The sequence below is a fragment of the Myripristis murdjan genome, chromosome 12, assembly GCF_902150065.1.
Source record: "Myripristis murdjan chromosome 12, fMyrMur1.1, whole genome shotgun sequence".
NCBI classification, from domain to species: Eukaryota; Metazoa; Chordata; class Actinopteri; order Holocentriformes; family Holocentridae; genus Myripristis; species Myripristis murdjan.
The window spans coordinates 16,520,507-16,539,259 of record NC_043991.1 but is presented as its reverse complement, the minus strand read 5'-3'; the positions used below and the strand labels follow the sequence as shown (position 1 = coordinate 16,539,259).

At 40.5% G+C, this 18,753-nt stretch overlaps 1 protein-coding gene across 1 annotated transcript; it reads right to left on the bottom strand.

Annotated features, from left to right (window-relative positions):
- Window positions 1-988: 988 nt before the first annotated feature.
- naa25 (N-alpha-acetyltransferase 25, NatB auxiliary subunit) lies at window positions 989-18,201 on the bottom strand. The gene is made up of 24 exons (XM_030065337.1): window positions 18,053-18,201; window positions 16,690-16,775; window positions 13,277-13,415; window positions 12,450-12,568; window positions 12,255-12,329; window positions 12,020-12,127; window positions 11,572-11,650; window positions 10,388-10,499; window positions 8,895-8,984; window positions 8,511-8,683; window positions 8,312-8,424; window positions 8,003-8,210; window positions 7,054-7,143; window positions 6,794-6,974; window positions 6,607-6,706; window positions 6,336-6,487; window positions 5,586-5,711; window positions 5,247-5,490; window positions 4,983-5,106; window positions 4,791-4,856; window positions 4,595-4,692; window positions 3,924-4,034; window positions 3,649-3,789; window positions 989-3,559 (listed from the first exon to the last, which is right to left on the bottom strand). Exons 1-24 carry the CDS (start codon window positions 18,108-18,110, stop codon window positions 3,437-3,439), a joined length of 2,916 nt encoding a protein of 971 aa, XP_029921197.1. The 5' UTR covers window positions 18,111-18,201; the 3' UTR covers window positions 989-3,436.
- Between the last annotated feature and the right edge of the window lie 552 nt (window positions 18,202-18,753).

The window sequence follows — 18,753 nt, the reverse complement described above, 5'->3', positions numbered from 1 at the left end:
TCAAAGGTGAATTTATATATGAACAGGCATGTCAGTGTCTGGAGGTGGATGTATGTGCATATGTGATGTATGTGTGGTGTCTGTGTCACAGATATTCAAATGCAGTTGCCATAGAGAAGTCATTATCCTCAGCGGTGTCCATGCCCTGGAGTTAACCTCGTGAGGCAAAGACTCACACATGGGATGGCCTATAGTTGTGTTTGGAAGGATGTTTTCATTATTGCTAAGAATAGTCTGCCACCTCCAGGCAACACGGTGTCTGCTGCCTAAATTAATCTACCCCCACCACCACCATCAATATATCTATCTGGTCTTCAAATGACAGGATATGGAAAACATTAATGTCACACTAAATAAGGAATACTTAAATCATACTTCAAATGTAATGTGGGCTATACATGAACTAATATGTTAACCAGAAACTGTATGTGTGTTGTTCCTGCGTGTGTGTGTGCGTACATGCTCATCTGGGTACATGAGTGTGGATGCACAGACTTATTTGGTATGGATAGTAAAACTCATTGTATTTATATTTAATCAGGTTTTAAAGCTACGGGGTCTCTGAAAGCCCAAACACAAAAACATAACATGTATAATTTTCAGTGCATGTCTGAAACACACCATCGGTTCAGAAACATGTTTAGAGGCAGTTCTTGTAAAAACAGAAAAAGTCATGAAGATGCAGAAGATGCTGGTTAAATGCTTATAGCAGGTCTATGCCCTATAGACAAAACTGATGAGGGTTATTAAGGGTGAATTCAATAATTCATTACTCTTAAAGCAACATTCGGTAGTCGAACATGTTTTAAGGGTTAACATGTTCATGTGCTGCAGAGGCCATTTGGATTCAGCAGCCTAAAACTTCATTTTGTTGTGTGTTTAATTCTGGACATAACAATAAGTTCCATCCGAATGCAGGTATTAAATCCTTGATCATGTCTAGTTTAGCGTCCAAGACAGGTAAAGACATATGACAAACTTAATCTTTTATTTACTCATTTTATTTAAAAAAAGCTTTGACATTCCAGTGTTTCTGTTTTCCATTTTCTAACAAAAGAAGGAGAAGGTGAGATGACACTCCAGATTGTCAACCATTATTCTGAGCCTCAACAAAAAAAACATCTAGTCGGATCACAAACATCTCTCCAGCCGCGCTCCTCTCAAGCAGTTGGGCATGAGTCTGTGAAAGGCATTTATTTGTAGAGGTGTGTGTGTGTCTGTGTGTCTGTATGCATATACAAGAGAAACAAGGAGGGGAGGGATGGAGGGGGGCGGGGCAATCACCACTGGCTCACAGTTTTTTCCTCGCTGCTCTTCGGTTTCTTCATAAAAACAAGAATCGTAAACCCAAACAAACCGAACTGCACATTACCTGCAGTGGCAATAGTCACACAGCTGTCAGTGCTCCTCGATGGTATTAGAAATTGTAAACAATGTTACAGTCTGCTTGTTAACTGTTGGTGATCTCTCATGGGTTACATCTATTTTTTTGTTTGTTTGTTTCTGATTTCAAACAGTCAGAAATGATTCAACAAAACAGAAAAAGGGCTTTGATATACATTTTGTATATGAACCGAGAAGATGGAGGGACGATGGAGAAATCATTGGTTTAAGAAAATGAGGTGGGTGCCTAAGTTGGGAATGACAAATAAAAAAAAAAAGGAAAGAAAAACATTAATACAGGACAAATCTCATATCTACTGCAGCTGCTTTCAAAACACACATTCAACTAATGTCCTTGCACACGGTACTTTCAAAGGTTGCATTAACATTTATTTACAGTTAGGTCCAATGTTTAATTATTTATGAAACGCACCTCTCTGGGTCTAAGCTGTGACAAATTAAACTGTAAAAGATTCTTTTCTGGATGAAATATTCGACAGAAGAAATGCTTTTTTTTTTGTTTGTTTGTTTTTTTTTTGCAGAAAACAAGTGTCTCTCTAGAGTGTAATCAGATTTGGGTCAAAGTAGACAAAATCCTCTCAGTTATTCTGGTCTGTAAAAGGGACACAGGCACTTTTGGCCCAACTTATGTTCCACATTCTCAGTGGCATTAGATTCAGAGGGTGTTCGGTATCAACACGAATATTCATGAAAATGTTGATTGTGTCTGCTCTGTAAGTTGTTCGACTAAAATCAAGTGGTCTCATAGTGATGCCATGATCGCATAGCCACCACAAACTCATGGTTTGAGTGGGGAAACATCGATTATAACATAATTCTACATGACTGCATAAATGATTACATTTATTTAATCAGACGTTGAAAAATAACTAGATTTATAAAAGATTCTGTCTGTTTGACCCATAACTGATTTCTGTTGTGCTGGAACTATGACGATGTCCAATTCCACAACAGGATGTTAAAAAAAAAAAAAAACACTGTTCAGTGTAAAAGCCAAGAGCCAAGACACAAATTGACCTTTTAAAAAAAAATCTTGTTGATGTAGCTTATCCCTTCCTTGCTCTATAATAATACTTCAACTACAGAGGTGGTTCCATTTTCAGTACCAACGCAACACACAAGATAGACAAAGCAAAAAAAAAAAAAAAAAAAGACAATCAAAGAAGAAAACAAAACAAAACAAAAAAAATGAATGGGAAAGTTCAGTTCTAAGGCCTTCTACTGTTTGCTCTGTGCCGGGTGTCCATATTTCCATAGAGTGCATCGGTATACATTCCTGCAAATTTGGAAATATGATGCAAAACTTTGCCTGCTTGCACTTGCAGGATAGATACAGCTGGAAAAGCAGCATGCTCAAAAGCAGAACTTTCCTTTTTAATAGTTGCAACTTCAATGTGTCTGGACCCTTTGGGGTTACTTTGCTAGAGGAACTGAAGATCGCTCTGGGAATCAACAGAAAACAATAAAGGGAAACAATAAAGGGGAAACAACTGACAAAAAAAGAATAGTGGTTTATTATGTATTTACTGTATATTCTCATTCAGTCAAGGAGTTTGTGGTAGTTGAAGATCTTTAATCTGCAGACTATGTACAATAATTTATTAGAGTAGTTAATCTAAAACTGCTTTTTCATTTTCTAAAATGCTCTTATTTTTTTTATGGAGCATGTCTTTTTCCTCATTTTCACTTATAATTGCTGTATAAATTCACGACTAACTTACAAGGTTATGTGCTATAAGAGTTGTGAATGTTCCAGAGGTGTGCGTATGTCTTTGTGTGTTTGTGTTTGTGTGTGTGTGTCTGTGTATGTAAGGGAGTGAAAGAAAAAAGAATATTCAGACGGTAGGCTCAACAAACCTAAAGAAAAATATGGAGAAAAAAAAAGGAAGTAGGTGAAAAATCGGGGTGGGGGTTCAGGGAAAGTAGGCCTTGTGTAGATTAGCTGGTGGGCTGACGGTAAGATGGTGCTGTACGGCGTTGGAGGGTGATAGTGGGAGAACAGTAATCTTGTTTTGGGGGTGTGTGATGGAGTTCAGATCTTGAGGTTCTTTAGAGTTTCTGCTCTCTTCTTCAGCAGATCTCCCACCTCTTGTAGCGAGCGCAGGTAACTGCTTTGCACCTTGTCCATAGCAGCCTTGATAAACGACCCTTCCTCCTAAATAAAAATAAAAACACAAAAAAATGAGGGCAGGGGACTTTTTCAGGGTGATAAAAGAGACAATGTACATGCGTACGCACACCCACCTGTGTGTGTCCCTCCAAGGTGAAACTGGCCAGTTTAAGGGCCGTCATGCCAGTCTCTTGCCCCTTTATATGCTCCAAAGCCTGGGCAAGCAGCTCCTGCAAGCTCCCAGTGAACTCCTGGAACCCACACACCACCGCTGGCTGGACGGGAGAAGAAAGAAATGCGGTGAGTTATGAGTAATACGGGTGTAAGATCAAGGACACATATACAGAACATTTCAATCAATCTATCAATCAAGGATATGTAAGAAGACTGAAAACAAGATGAATTGTACCAGCGCTGTGTTTGTGTCCTTTTTCTTCTTTTTCTTCTTCTGAAGACTCGCCTTGAGTGGTCGAAGAACCTTGGCACAGTAACTAGCCATCCAGAACACTATGCAAACCGTCTGTCGAGGACAACAACATCACAGCTTTCTATCAGTTTTACAACAGCTGGTGCAGGAACACCAGAAGTGGTCAGAAACACAAATCAGTGCCCTAAAAGTGAAAGTTTGAGATGTACTTATATAGTGGTATTTCTTGGTCTGTGTGAGTGTAATCCATCCACCACATTTAATGCATGAACTCCTTCCCTGTCATGAGAATGAGAGCACAGCTCCAAAATGAACTAAGTAGATACCGACTGAGGAAAAATGTTTTAAAGGATGCACAACATCACATTTGTTTTGGTTTCACTTTGACTGTTCTTTACAGCCAGCTGGTTTCCAAAACGGCAGATTTGTTTTCCAACGTGGCGCTGCGGTTATATCACACTGTAGGTTGAAAATGGGGCTGCATAGTGACACAATGGCAGTGCTACAGCAGAAAATAGTTCTGACATTTTGGAAAAGATGTTTGTTTTACAATCACATGGAGAAGGAAACACCACTATATAGGTAAGAATCTGAACTATCACTTTAAGTCACACGCATCCCCCTATGTGTGAAAGCAAGCACAGGAGTCTCACCTCAACAAAGAAGACGTGGATTTCTAATAAGGAAGGCCATGTTTTTAATCTGCTGTCCTTCATTTCCAATAAATCTCCTTTGCATTTATTCAGTATTTCTGGGTATACAGAGAGAGGAGAAAAAATATAAGGCTGTTAATTTTGGTTTTGCTGACTTTGTTGGAAAGAAAAGAAAAAAATCAAGCTGGTAACTTACCTTGAAGCTGTACTACTAATGATTTGAAACCGTTACAGATCTGGGTTTGAAGCTCTGATGACTCATCTGGAAAGAAAGAAACAAAACAAAAACAAACACACAAAAAAAGGATGGATTAGTTCCATAAAAGATATAAAGCAAATTGAGGTAATATAATCACGATTTCACGTTATTTCCATCTCTGCTTCTCACCGAGTCCGAGAGTCTCCAGCTCCTGCAGATGGACAGAGAGCTGGAGGGCAGCAACCTGGCACTGACAGCTGCCACTGGACAGGGCTGGGGCCAGGCGAGTGGAGGGGGGTCCCAGGAATGGATACTGCATTGCAACAATAGCATCATTTTAGATTTTGTATATAATCAGCGCATGTGCATTCACTGTCATTCAAATGCGCTTTACAAAAGATAAGAGACGCTTATTTATTGACAACATGGAGAGGAGATTTCTGGAAAACCTACTTGTGTGTGTTTTTCTGCTATCTGAGCTGCTGTCTGTAAAGTCTGGTCGAGCTGGGAGAGCAGGCTGCTGAGGATGGACGACTTGTCTCCTACACCATTTTCATTGGCCATCTCAGAGTTTTGTTGCGAGGGAGTGTGTCCCAGCAGGGCCAATGAGGCAAGCAGGCGAAGTGTTAGAGAACGTATCCTCAGCCAAACAGATTCCTCCTCTAGAGACAGGCGCCTGTGCTCCTCAGTCAAATGTCTGGGAGAGGAGCAAGCACACACATACTGTAGATAACTTAACATAACAGCATGTCAATAAACAACAGAACACAGAAAAGCTATAAAAATGCTCACCTGTCCTTGGGGTCCCAGCTGGTAAAGACAGTCAAGTCTCTGTTGTCCCTTATGCTATCCCAGGGAATGTCATCCTCCTCTGGAGACAGTCCCATGGCCTTCACACTCTCCTCCAGACTCAGCACACTGGAGAAAACAAATGGCAAAACACAAAGTTAAGAAATTAACTTTATCAGGGTGTCTACAGGAATCAGAGAGTTGTTTTGAATGCTTAGGCCTAAATGTAAGACTGTTTTTTGGACAAATAATCTTTTTCCCTATTTAAATAAGCATTGCAGGTGAAGTATAAAGTCAGGTGCAATATATTTGGTCCGAAACAGAGATAAGTTTTAAATGGGAACATTAACTAGATGATTCAATGAATTGTTATAGGTGGTACTGTAATACATCCAACCATTACGTTTTTCTACAAAACTTGGAAAAAGTATGTAAAAAAATTTTGTTGAATTTCTCACTAGTTATACTTACCTGTCACACTGATATCACAGGTAAGTATAAACTGTGCTGGGTTAATATTCAATAGCTGTTTTTCCAAGAGGTTAGGCGTAGCAAGTCAATATAAAGGCAGTGCTATGTTCAGTAGATTAAGAGTTTTGTAACATTATTAGTACTGACTCTGATGAAGAAATTAAGAGGTAATGAATTCAAAATTGTGACTATTTAAGAACTAATATTTATGGGGTTGAATTTAAGACACTTTAAGGACCACAGACACCCTATTTATGTGTCGGTGTGAGTGTGTGTTCTCACATGTCGGCCTCCAGGAATAGGTCCAGCAGCATCCTCTCCGTGCGGACCTGGGCAAAGTGCAGCGATTGGTTCAACCTGCTCCTGAGAGCAATGAACTCTGGGATTTTTTCAAATGCTCCATACTTATATGCCTGGATGATATACTCTGAGGTCTGGCAAAAGGACAAGGGGAGAAAAAAAAAAAAGAGTCAAATCAAGTCAAGCATGTGCACCTCACCTTTAAAAGGCTCTAATCTACTTGAAATTACATCTTGAAGTGGGATAGACTTACATCTTTCTGGTTAGAGTGGAAAAACCTGAGGGAGAAATTACAGGACTGCGAGGCAGCAGCAAACTGACCCAATGACTCAGCATAACGTGTTAACAGATACCTAAAGATAAGAGAGGGCATATTTACGCTCTTAAATCAATTGTTAGAGATGTGGTTTAAATAGAGGATTCTGCTGATTTGCACTGACCCTATGGTGTCATGCTGTACATGCTTGGCGTCCAAGCTGGAGTAGAGATCCACGACAGGCTCGAAGGCTCCCAGGTGACAGTAGAGGAGCAGCAGCAGCAGCTTGAACTGGGCGTTGGAGGGGCTGTGGGACAGACCCTCCTGGAGGAGACCCAAACACTGCAACACCATGTTCTCGTCTCCTACGACATACAACACCCCACTTTTACACACATTATCACAAAAACAGACAGTGATTAGGAAAGAAAAATACTGACTCACCGTTCTCTTTCCATAGGTCGATATATACGTGAGCTGCCATGAGACAATACATGTCAGAAAACTGCAGCTCCGTCTTCAGAGACGTCTTCCCTATTGAAGGGGGAAAAAACAGTCATTATTCACTGTAAAAGCTTAGCTAAGCATTTACAACAAGGCCCTCGAGTCTACATATGATTTTGGTGGATCACATTTACAAAACGCATATCTGATCGGGGTTGGGGCAGAGGAATCAATTCACTTAAGAACTGTGATTCTTCTTTTTTAAATTAAAATTTTAAATGGATTTTTTAAAAATTCCTGGATGGATATAATTCAAAAAACAAAATGACAATAAACTGTGACATAGAATTGTGATACATGCAGAATCACAGTACTTAAGTGCTTAAATACTTCAGTACTTGATGTGCATTGTTTTTGGAAATATGACTCATATAGAGTTAGGACCAAGCATGAAATTTGATTTCAGTTTCAACAGTTGCTCTATGGAGGTGCAGCACATTTACACTTTGCTATTAGTGTGGTCATGTGTCTGGTTTGGTGACTGGAATTCATTTTTAAATTAAAAAATAAATAAAATCACAACAGAAATAATTTAACGTCATGTTTCTACAGAACATGTCTAGACCGTGTTTTTATCAAATAAACTAAATACAATGAGGTTGGTTATTAATCTAATTTATATAATTTCAGTAAATAAATACAAATCTGAAGAATCTGAAGAATATTGAGAAACTTATTAATATTGTCCCCACCCTCCAAAATGTTTGTGTACCCCCAAAACTTTCATGTGCACGCATCGCCCGCGCACATCCCCCCTCACCAAAGCCAGATTTCTAGGGGAAACACTGCACCTGTATTTTATGCCTTCACTCTATATGATGATAATCTGACTGCCCAGAAAGCCAAGTATTAAAAAAGGGTCTACGAAAGCAAACACCAATGCTCTTACCAAACTGGAGCCCATGATGATAGTGAGCTTTGAGCTCTGTGATAAGCCGCAGCTTTCCATCCGTATCGAGAGCGTGATGCAGTCCGAGTGCACGGCTCAGCTGACACACACACAAATGCCTTTGTAGCGCTTTGGTATCCTCCGGAAAAGCAAATCCCTCCTCTCCTCCTTCCCCCAGTGGAACTGCTTCACCTAGTCGGTTTATGAACTAAAACATGAGCAGAAAGGAAAGAAAAAAAAAAGATATCACAACTTCAGCTCACACGGGGGACCTCAAAAACAGTGCAACAAAACTGGTGGATGTTTTACCTGAATGTGCTGGTCAGGTGAGAGCAGGTGTAGGTATAATTTTAGGTCTGTGATGCAGCAAGGTTTGTCTCCGAACTTCCCAAAGAACTGCAGCATTAACTCTAAGGGCTCACCTGTTTAAAACCAAATTACCGACGGTCAAATGCGAGGCCCTTCACAGAACAAGGGTGTATAAATGTTTTACAATCTGAGATTTTACCTAGTTGGCTTTCTTCGGGACAGCCCTTCTCTCTTAGTCTGTGTATTAATTCCAGGCGGGCTAGGTAGGGGCCTCTGAGTGGACGAGACTCTTTGCTGTCCTCCCCTTTAATTCTCTCTTCTACGAACCTGACCACTTCAGCCACAGTATAATGTACTGAACCCTCTACACAGCTGGAGAGAGAAGGAAACACAAAGAGAAGGACATTCAAATAAAATGCTAATCGACCAACACAAATATAGATTTAGCCATCGCTGTAGGGAGACAGGTTTCAAATATGCATAGGGAGACCCTACTGGACATTAAGTCCAAATGTTGGACCGGTGACATGAACTTAGTGGACACACACCAACATCTGACTCAAAATGAGCCCCCTGTACTTACTGCTCTCCTTCCTCTGGCGGGGTCCATGAATCGTCCATCAGGTGGAAGAGAGAGTCGAAGTAGCAGGGATAGAACTGCCAATCATCAGGGCTGGAAAGAGAGACAAGTGTTAACCCTGGGATAAATGAGGCTGACTTCAAAGAAGGAGCACCAACAAAGGCAGACGGTCAGATCACTCTGCATCGCATCATGTCTCCTGCTAAAAACACACAACACAGACTACACCTGATGGTTGACAGGCATGCAAATTCAGAAAGAAAATAACACTCCATACCAGCATGAGGCAAAAGTAAAATGGAAGTCTCTGGATTATGGAGAAAAAAAAATACTAAAAATATAGATGTCTCCAGCACAGCCATACAATTTCTTGGGCGCTAGTCAAGCACAGCAAAATCAAAAATGTCTATAAGTCTAACCATACACCAACAAAGCACTATTTAGTAAATAAAATTAGTAAACTTAATAAATAAAATAATAATAAATAAATGTAGTAAAAGGCAATGTAGCAAACAATAAGTTTTGTAAACTGCTTCATCGGGCTTCCTCCTACTTTTTGACTTGAACATAAAAAAAAAAAAAACAAACAAACATCAGTGTTCACCCTTCATTTTCACGCCATTCTCTGGTTTCTTTATACAAATCATGCAAATATCTGACAACTTCCAACTGGCTCTGGCGTTGTCAACCCCAACCATCAGTGTTTTGCTTGTGCAACAGAGTTTGTTTATCACAACTCGTCTTATCTGTTAGTAGGGCTGACCCGAACGCTTCAAAGCGTTGATCGGTGCCATGATAATCAACCACAAAATCGGTATTGGAAACCTTTTTTTTTCCTTTTAGGGAAAAGGCAAATGGCAGTTGGCAATACGGCATGGAAAAACAAACAGCATGATGGAGCCAGCAGGATGGCAACAAACACTTGAGGACAGTGGGTTGCTATGGTGATCTATAGTTTGCAGGAATAAAAATTCTACTGTACAAAATTGTTTTGTGTTTGTTTTATAAAATAATATCCAATAAAACTCATAATACATATGGCTATAATGTTATACTACATTGACATAGCAAACTGAAGTGTTTATATCTCCTTGGACTTATGTCGCTGGTCATTCATAATTTCACTGTTACTGCACCTAAATTAATCAACTGGTCATTGATCAAATCCACCGTAATTTCTGTTCTGTGATGTCGCCTACCACATAATATTAGGTGGTAAATCCCGTCAGTTAAAATATTTTAACTTTTTATAATGCTTATAGTATAGTGGACCATTACACAGCCGTTGTGTTGGTCTCTTTTTTTATCTGACACACTGCACATAATTAACCCAGTGCCATTGTCGCAATATCACTGATCTCTGGACACAGCAGGCCCAAAGAGGACTGACAGCCAACCGCCAGCCATCAGCTTGGTGCATCAGGGGCTGTAAATGATGACGGCACGGGGACGGTCTGAGTAGCATCTTGTAAGACAGATGTGAAACTCAAGCTCACTTTTTGAGTAGCAGCTTGTGGGCCAAGGAGTTGCACTCTGGCCAGCGCTGTAGCCTCTGGTAGAGCATCATACACTTGTTCTCTCTGCTCTGTAACTCACTGGTCAGTTTCTCTGTGGGAAGACACACACACACACACACACACACACAGTGGGGAGGAATGAGAATTTCTCTTCCACACACCAGAAATTACAAAATCCACAGAAATATCTCAGAACAGTTATACATACTGCATGTTAATACCTATACAGATTTGTATAATACTTATGTGGACTTTCCATTGATGACATTCATCCCCATCCTTGACTGTGGTTAATGTAAATACTCCAAACTCATAAACAAAAAAAATCATTTGAAGAATTTTTGCAATCTTTCTATCCTTGTGAGGACCTCAAAAGTAGAAAAAAAAATACAAATCACACACACAGTAGGGTTCACACTCTTACGGAAATCATTGTCCAGGACTTTACAAAAATATTTAATGACTTGTGTGCATTAGCTGTTGCTCACAGGTCACATCCCAGTATCATTCAAATGGGCAAAGTGGCCACATAGCTCAAAACTGTGTAAAACTGACATCTCAAATTACATGTTGTCAACACATCGTGTGTTGTACAACATTTTTACGTTTAAAAACATTTTAGCTACATTAAGCAATATAGATATTTTTAACAGTAAAATGACCCCTTGCAATGTGAGAGGCATCACTATGGGTCTTCTTTCCACTATGCAATTTACAGTCAACCTGTTATTTACTTATTTGCTTCAACTTCATTCAAAGCTTCTCTGAAACCCACATTCTGCAGATAAACATATCCAAGTTTCAGATCAGTGATGTGAGCGCCTCTGTCACTGCAATCAGCACTGCGGTGACGGAAAAAGCTCATTCAATGCAGCTTTTCGCCAATTACTTATCATGAACCCAGTACAACTGTGTGTGTTTACAAACAGTTTGAGCTCTCAACACCCTCTTTTACAACACCATGCACAAAAATACAATGTGCTAACAAAAATCACAATCTCAAACTTTCTAATTTTTCAGGATCTCACTAGTATTTCCAGGACATCTTGTCAGTTTTCCAATTTTCCAGGTGTTTTCCATGACTGGAAAACCAATCTATAAATTTCAACTTTTCCAGGATTCATGGGAAGCACACACACACACACACACACACACACACCTACCCCCAAGTGGACCTCTAATCACGTCGAGGGCCTCTACACATTTTCCCAGGCGTTCCAGGATCATAAAATACAGTTGTACCTACAGTAACACATACAAAACCAGGAACAAATATGAATGTTAGAAGGAATGTGATTAATATTAAGCCTACTGGCACCAAGTGGCAGCAACATGATTTTAGCTCTCTTGAGATTCATCAAATTATACTTAAAACTTTCTGACACCTTTTTAAAGCCAGGTAGACTGCAACACAAGACCAATTTCGCATTTGAAAACTGTAGTCCTATCGTAGGGTATAGTTGGTATGATTAAACTTTTCAACAGGGGGAAAACAAACAAACAAGCAAACAGACAAGCCTAAACAGTTCACTAAAAAAAAAAAAAAACATATCTTTAAGAGCTCTATAAGTGAATTTAAAACAGGATCTGATAGTTATCCGGACTCCTTACCTCTGCCTCTGCTTCGATCTTTTCTTCCCTGACCATTTTCTCGACCATGCGCTCTGCCAGAGGCAGGTACATGGTCTGGGCCAGCTTTTCATCCTGTGCTGAGATGGCCTAAAACAAATGTAAACACCAAAAAAAAGTCTATGCATTACTCAAGCACGTCTTCATGACAACAATATTGCCGGAATGAGAATAAATGCATGCAGACAAGAATCATGCGGCAAAAGCCCACCCATACCTGCATCACCAGACTCATGACAGACCAGAAATAGTAAGGATTCTTGGGGACAATTTTATAGAGGGCCATTCCCGCCTATACAAAAGGGAACAGATGTACAAAATAATAAGGTACAGATGTTGTCACTCATCAGCATCACTTTTTTTTTTGCATGTTTATGTATATATATGCTTGTGCGGCCATGTGCTCTCTCACCTGCTGCATCTTCTTGTACTCCCCCACACGAGCATAAGCCATGAAGAGGTGAGAGTGATACTCCTCACTGAGAGGGACCTTCTTCACCGCAGCTTCATACAGCTTGGTTACTAACTCGGCTGTAACAACAGACATACCAATGAACACACACACACACACACACACTCGCTGCAATACTGTCACCAGCCTTCCAAAACACTGTGTGTGAACGTGTGTGTGACTGATCTGTAATAAAATCAGGACTGCTGATGAAGTAATAAATGAAGAAGTGAAGCCACAGGGATATCATATTAGTACAACCAACTTTGTAGTACTTTATAACAGCTATATTATAGCTTTATTATCACTAAATCTAATCAATTATTTCAATGCTTCATTTGAATTTATTTGTAATGCTGTATTTACTGAAGATAAAGAAAGTTTAGGAAAAAACCCACATGCATCATGGTTTCATTCATCTGCACTCAGTTGTGTAGAGTTGTGTAATTTGAGCAGTTTAGTGATTTTAGGTTTTCTGAGGTCTGAGCAAGCCTTCAGACGATCTATGCAGCCTAAAATGATGTCATATCAGTGCAGATTAACATTGAGCTTTCTTCTGTTACTATCACCTATGGACTGTTTTCCCACTCCTTTTATTTATTTATTTTCCTCAAGCATATGCTGCGCATCTTGTTGTTTGTTTGGGCGTATATGGCGGCTGACCCACTTCTAGTGGCTTTCACCTTAGTGGGCGGTTTATTATCCATCCAGAGTATATTACAGATCAGCTGTGTGTGTGTGTGTGTGTGTGTGTGTGTGTGTGTGTGTGTGTGTGTGTATGTGCTTACGGCGGTGCATCTCTCTGTACAGTATAGTCAGAGCCTGTAGCGAATTGTCATCGGTGGGCTCTAGGGTGGCCACTTCCTGGGCCAAAGTGAAGGCTTCATCCTGCTTCCCGGTTCTCTGCAGACCGATGGCCTTTAGGACCTGGGAGGAGAGAGAGATGGAGTCACTGAGAGGCTGACTAAGTGACTAAGAGGTGTCACTGTTCAGATTAGGGATGGAGTGTCATTTTGTGGGGTGGAATCCTCTGTGCGTGTGTCTGTGTGAGAAAGTGTATTACTCTGAACCTACAAATAAAGTCAGATTTCAGGGTAATATTATGAACTTATAACAGAGAATAATAAATATTACCAAATGTTATGCACATATTTGGCGGTGTGTCATCTGTCCGTCTTTTGCACGGACCAAATTACTCTTATTGGCTTTTTACTTGAGTTTGAGTTCACCTGGTTCACTGTCTCTCCTCTGCTCTGCTACAAGAAGCACAAGAGCAGAGGAGAGAGGCAGGAGAGAAACTAGTGCAACCATAAATGACAGCAAAACACAGCAGAGACTCTCAACACTGAGCTAAAATGAAATAAGAGAGCATATATTTGGAAAAACAAAAACAAAAACAACATCAACAGTCTTGACTGTATTTTGCTGTCATTTATGGTCACATGAGTTTCTCTCCTCTGCTCTCTGAGGGCGGGGCTGAGCCCCCTGTGTGTGTGCTGCTCACCCAGCAGAGCAGAGGAGAGACAGTGAACCAGGTGAGCTCCTCCAAATGACAACTGCACTCATGACATTACTGTAAATGCAAAAAAAAAGCTTTGAAAATAAAAAGCCATTAGGGACAGTACAATGGAGGAGAGTACTGAAGACACCATGTCAGCCACTCTGCCCACGCTCAACATGAAAACAACATGCAAGTGTGTGAGATCAAGACACGCCAACAGTACCAAACAAAAGTTGATGCTATCCACTGAGCTGGTGGAGGAAAATGAGGATTTCTGGTCAAAGTAGCTTAACAGCTACTGTCAGCCGTACATAATAGTTGGGACTGTTTATGTGCATAGTTTATCTACCTGTTAGTTAGTAAATTATTTAACTATCTATCTAAGTCACCATTTAATCTGAGATCATCCATTTTCAATTACTGTCACTTATTTCAGTTGCAAGAAAACGTAATTGTAGCGATTACATTCATTTGTGCAGCGGGCAGACGACCTTCCAATAGATGGATAAATGGCTTCATGGACAAGGTCAGTCACATTAATGACTGCTCAATCCAATCACTGTTTTTGTTTTACTGATAACTTTATTATTATATTATCAACCTTCCCTGTTTCCTAAATTCTCGCGCTTGCAGTTGCGACCTCCCTGCAGTGTCCTGTGGTAACTCTCAACCGTTTGGGGCACCTCTGCAGCTCTCCTATTTATAGGCTGAGATATGAATGCTTTTGTGTCGTAGGAATGCTCATATGCTTTTGTTTCTAAAGTAGGACCGATATCCTACCCTGAAACGGTTGATAACTACGGGCCTAGAACTACATTCAATTATACTGTGTTGTATCTTCACTTAAAATCTGTTGTGCCTGAAAAGGTGAGTTAACTTTAAACCTAACCTCACTAAGGGACAGCTAAAGGCGAGTTTATACCTCTGAGTCCAACTGTCGCTGTTGCTATGCAGGAGCTATCGACAGCGGTGACAGTATCTAGTAGCATGTGGCACTCTATATAATTTGGGGATGATGCATTCTAAAAATGAACTATCTGTGGAAATCAGCTGCAAATGTCCAAAGTACTAAGTGGTTTAATTGATCAGTCACAGTTTTTGTGGTCTTGCATTGCCCTACACAATCACATTCATGAAGAGGTGTGAGTAAGCTACAGATGGAGTCCCTGAAGGCTACACAGCAGCCACAGAACCCAAACATGCAGCTACAAAGGCATTTTGATGCAGAAATATGAATTGGCCTTGATGTCGATAGATTCAAGCCCATTTAACGGTTCAGAAGCCAATAGATCTAGGACATGTACATAATCAAATATCACAATATCTTTGATCAAATACCTTGATATTGATATTGAGAAGATACTGTGGGGTTGACAACTGGTGTTTTCATAAGATATTTATACCCAGCAGGTTTTTGATGAAAAGTCATTAATATGATAACCATGAATGATTACGAAGAAGACAAACAATAGAACTGAGAACAGTCTATATGTATATAAAAATGGCATCCCTTTACTGTTACGCAGCCTTTAAAGCCAGAAGAATACAACACTCATGCCACATCAAAATAGTGCAATATTTGAAATCTCAGATGATGTATAGTCTCATATCACAGTATCAATGTAATATTGATATACTGCCCAGCTTTAATTTGTAGCAACAATACTAAAACCAGATTATCAGAAACCTGATGCTTCAGGTTTGAAGCGGCCAGATTAATTATTAAAACACCAAAATTGAACAAACCGAAGTGTAATAAGTTCACCCTTAAATCCAAATTTAACTGAATAGTACAATTAAGCAAGAGCTGCAAACAGTGCATGACTACTGATTCCTCCTATAACTATGCCGTTATAGGACATAAAGCTCTCCTCTTAGTCATGAGGCAGACTTCCATGTTTTGATTCCCAGCTGCTGTCAGAGCTACTGGCTGCTCTTTTCACCTGTTTCTGAAGCTGCCTTTGCAGCCTGATGTAAACGCTGACTAGGGTTGTGACAGCAAGGATTTTTTCTTACCGCGGTCAAAAGGAACGCATCACTGCGGTTTGGTGGATAATGGGACTTCTGGGCATTTCCTAACAAATGAGCTGTCTCTACTCTCTACTCTCTTTAACGTCTCTACCTCCATTATCGGCATCTCGTACAAGGTCACTATGCACATCTGTTGGGACACTGGCGCAAACTGTAGACACCACAACTTGAGTTTGTCTGGGAACACTCATCTCTAAACCTCTTATCACACCCTGTCCCAAAAGCTGGGACTGTTGTTTTTCTGTGGGATTTGTATTGTAACTCCATACTGAATTACACATATTTAGACAAACAAAAATGTCCAACTAGTTCTAAAATTGTGTTAATTCTTACAATTACCCTTATAACTAGAGAAAGATCTTGAACAATACAGTAGCGCCCTGGGCACATCCCACAGTTACACCTATTTGTCTCTTAACTGTCTTTGGATTTGCGATAACTCCAGACAGTATGTGAGGAATGTTACAGCCAAGGTCGCATCAGAGTAAACTTGAACTTCATCTGACAGATGAAAGAGGAGCATTTTCTTTTCAACAAAGCCAATGATAAAACACAAATTGGCTGTCAACCAGAACAGCAGCTAAATATGTTTTAGGTAGGTATTTATATATGTGTATACATACAGAAAAATGTATGGTTCTCGATGAGAATAGTCCCTAAGCAACATACCTTGGCACAGTGCAGATCCTTATGCTTCTTCAGCAGTTTATCCGCCTGCTGGATTGCCATTTTATTGTTGCCATTATCAAGATAATCTGTGAAATCACAAGGGACAGTACAATTACACAAATGAAAATATCTGTCTGTATACACAGAGTAGGTTTTTAATGTCTGAGTACACCTAATCAGCTACTGTAGCTAAATGCATATTAATGTGTAAAGCTGTATCTAAGAATGTCTTATTGAATGCCTATTGAGTGCATACACACACACACACACACACACACACACACACACACTCTCGAGCCCAGGCTCTTGAGGACAGCTGGGTGCCAAAATTAACTGTGCTAGACAGTGCATTGTGGTTATGTCATGTCTATTCTCTCTGTTCAAACTGTGAAACTTTGTTGAACATCACTGTTAAAACGACAAAAAAAACAAAACAGCTTGTCGTAAACCAACAAAACCTTTCTAGAAATCAGTAAAGGCTGTGACAGAATGGACATCAGGACTGGGAAAGGTGGTGGAGGTTCACTCAGTGCAAAGCTATGACAGAAAATACATGGTAAGTCATACATACAGGAAAGGGCAAAGCCTCGCACTTTTACTTAACACTTACAAATATGAAAATATCTGTAACCCTATTTAGTAAGTGTTAGCGCACCAGCCCTTGTGTACATTTGCAGAACTATGGGCTATGACAGCTCCGAGCGAGCTAGCTAGGTGTAAGCTACCACTCATCATTTAGCCAAGTTAGCCACAAGCATTGTCCTTAAACTGTTATGAGCATCATGTTAGCCGTAAGCTAGCAGGGTAACACTGAGCTACCCTGTCACACTCGACAGACGGATATTCCCAGCTTAAATAGATGACAACCAGGGGACATAACCAACAGAAATATACCACTTTGTGATTCCACATACATGCAGCTGCAGCATGCCTGGCATACTGTCAGGCCAACACACTGCAAATCGTAACTAGCTGGCTAGCTAGGTAGCTAGCTGTCAAATAGCTAACGTTAGCAAAGGAGACAGCACTTTGTGTCTGGGAATAATCCTAACCGGACAAATCTCTGGACTAATCAGCATAAGAACACAACAAGGAGTATGTACAGTTTAAACACAGAGATTAACTGGTCTCTTCACACCGCCTTGGGACTAGTGCCGTGCCTGGCTCAGCGGCACGCCGGTGAAGGTGCGCTGTCACCGGGCGCTGCAGGCAGCAGAGTCCGCGGCTGCGGCTGGAGGGGCCGCGGAGCTGCCCTCCGGCTCCAGCAGCAGCTACTGTGAAGACGTGCCGCTGGATAAGGAACGACAACGTCCAACAAACCTCGAAACAGGCACACGTGTGTAATTTCCCATTGAATCCTCACCGTATATCGGTCTGAGCCTCCTGTCGTTGGGATCTTGCACATGGCCTCTAGCCGCCATGGTGGAGTTTACCTGGGTAACGTTGAGCGTGCACGCATGCGCGGGGGCCTCTAATCGTGATGCGAGGCTTTTCCTGCTGAGGGCACCGTGCACGGTAATGATGTAGGCACGTGTGTGAGTGTGCATGTCGGTGTCACTGCAACACTGTGTCAGGCAGACACCTACAGTCCTGTTTGTCTATTTATTTAACACGTCAGGTAACATGCTCACAGACAGACAGACAGACAGACAGACAGACAGGAGCGGGCTGCCGTCCTGCTGCACTTCAATGAACAAGACCGGACTCTCTTCAGTCTAAACATTTAGTAAGTATGAAAACCTGTTTCAAAATAAACGGAAATAACGGCAAAAATGAAACGTTGATAGTTTTGTTTTTTAATCAATTATTTTAGGGTAATTTCAAAGTTATTTTCTCGTAATTTAATGCATAAATATATAATCATAACAATTTCTCACATTTCTTGCAATTTGTTTTAACTTTTTTGTACTAATTTCTGGTATTGTATCCCAACTTTTTGGTCCTGTTTTTATTTTTTTATTAATTTACTTTTACTGATTCTCTGCTAAAGGTTTGCCATTGACTGGTCATTTTCGTGGGTTGTTTTTCTAATGTTCTGGTAACTTTTGGTAATTTGCTAAACGC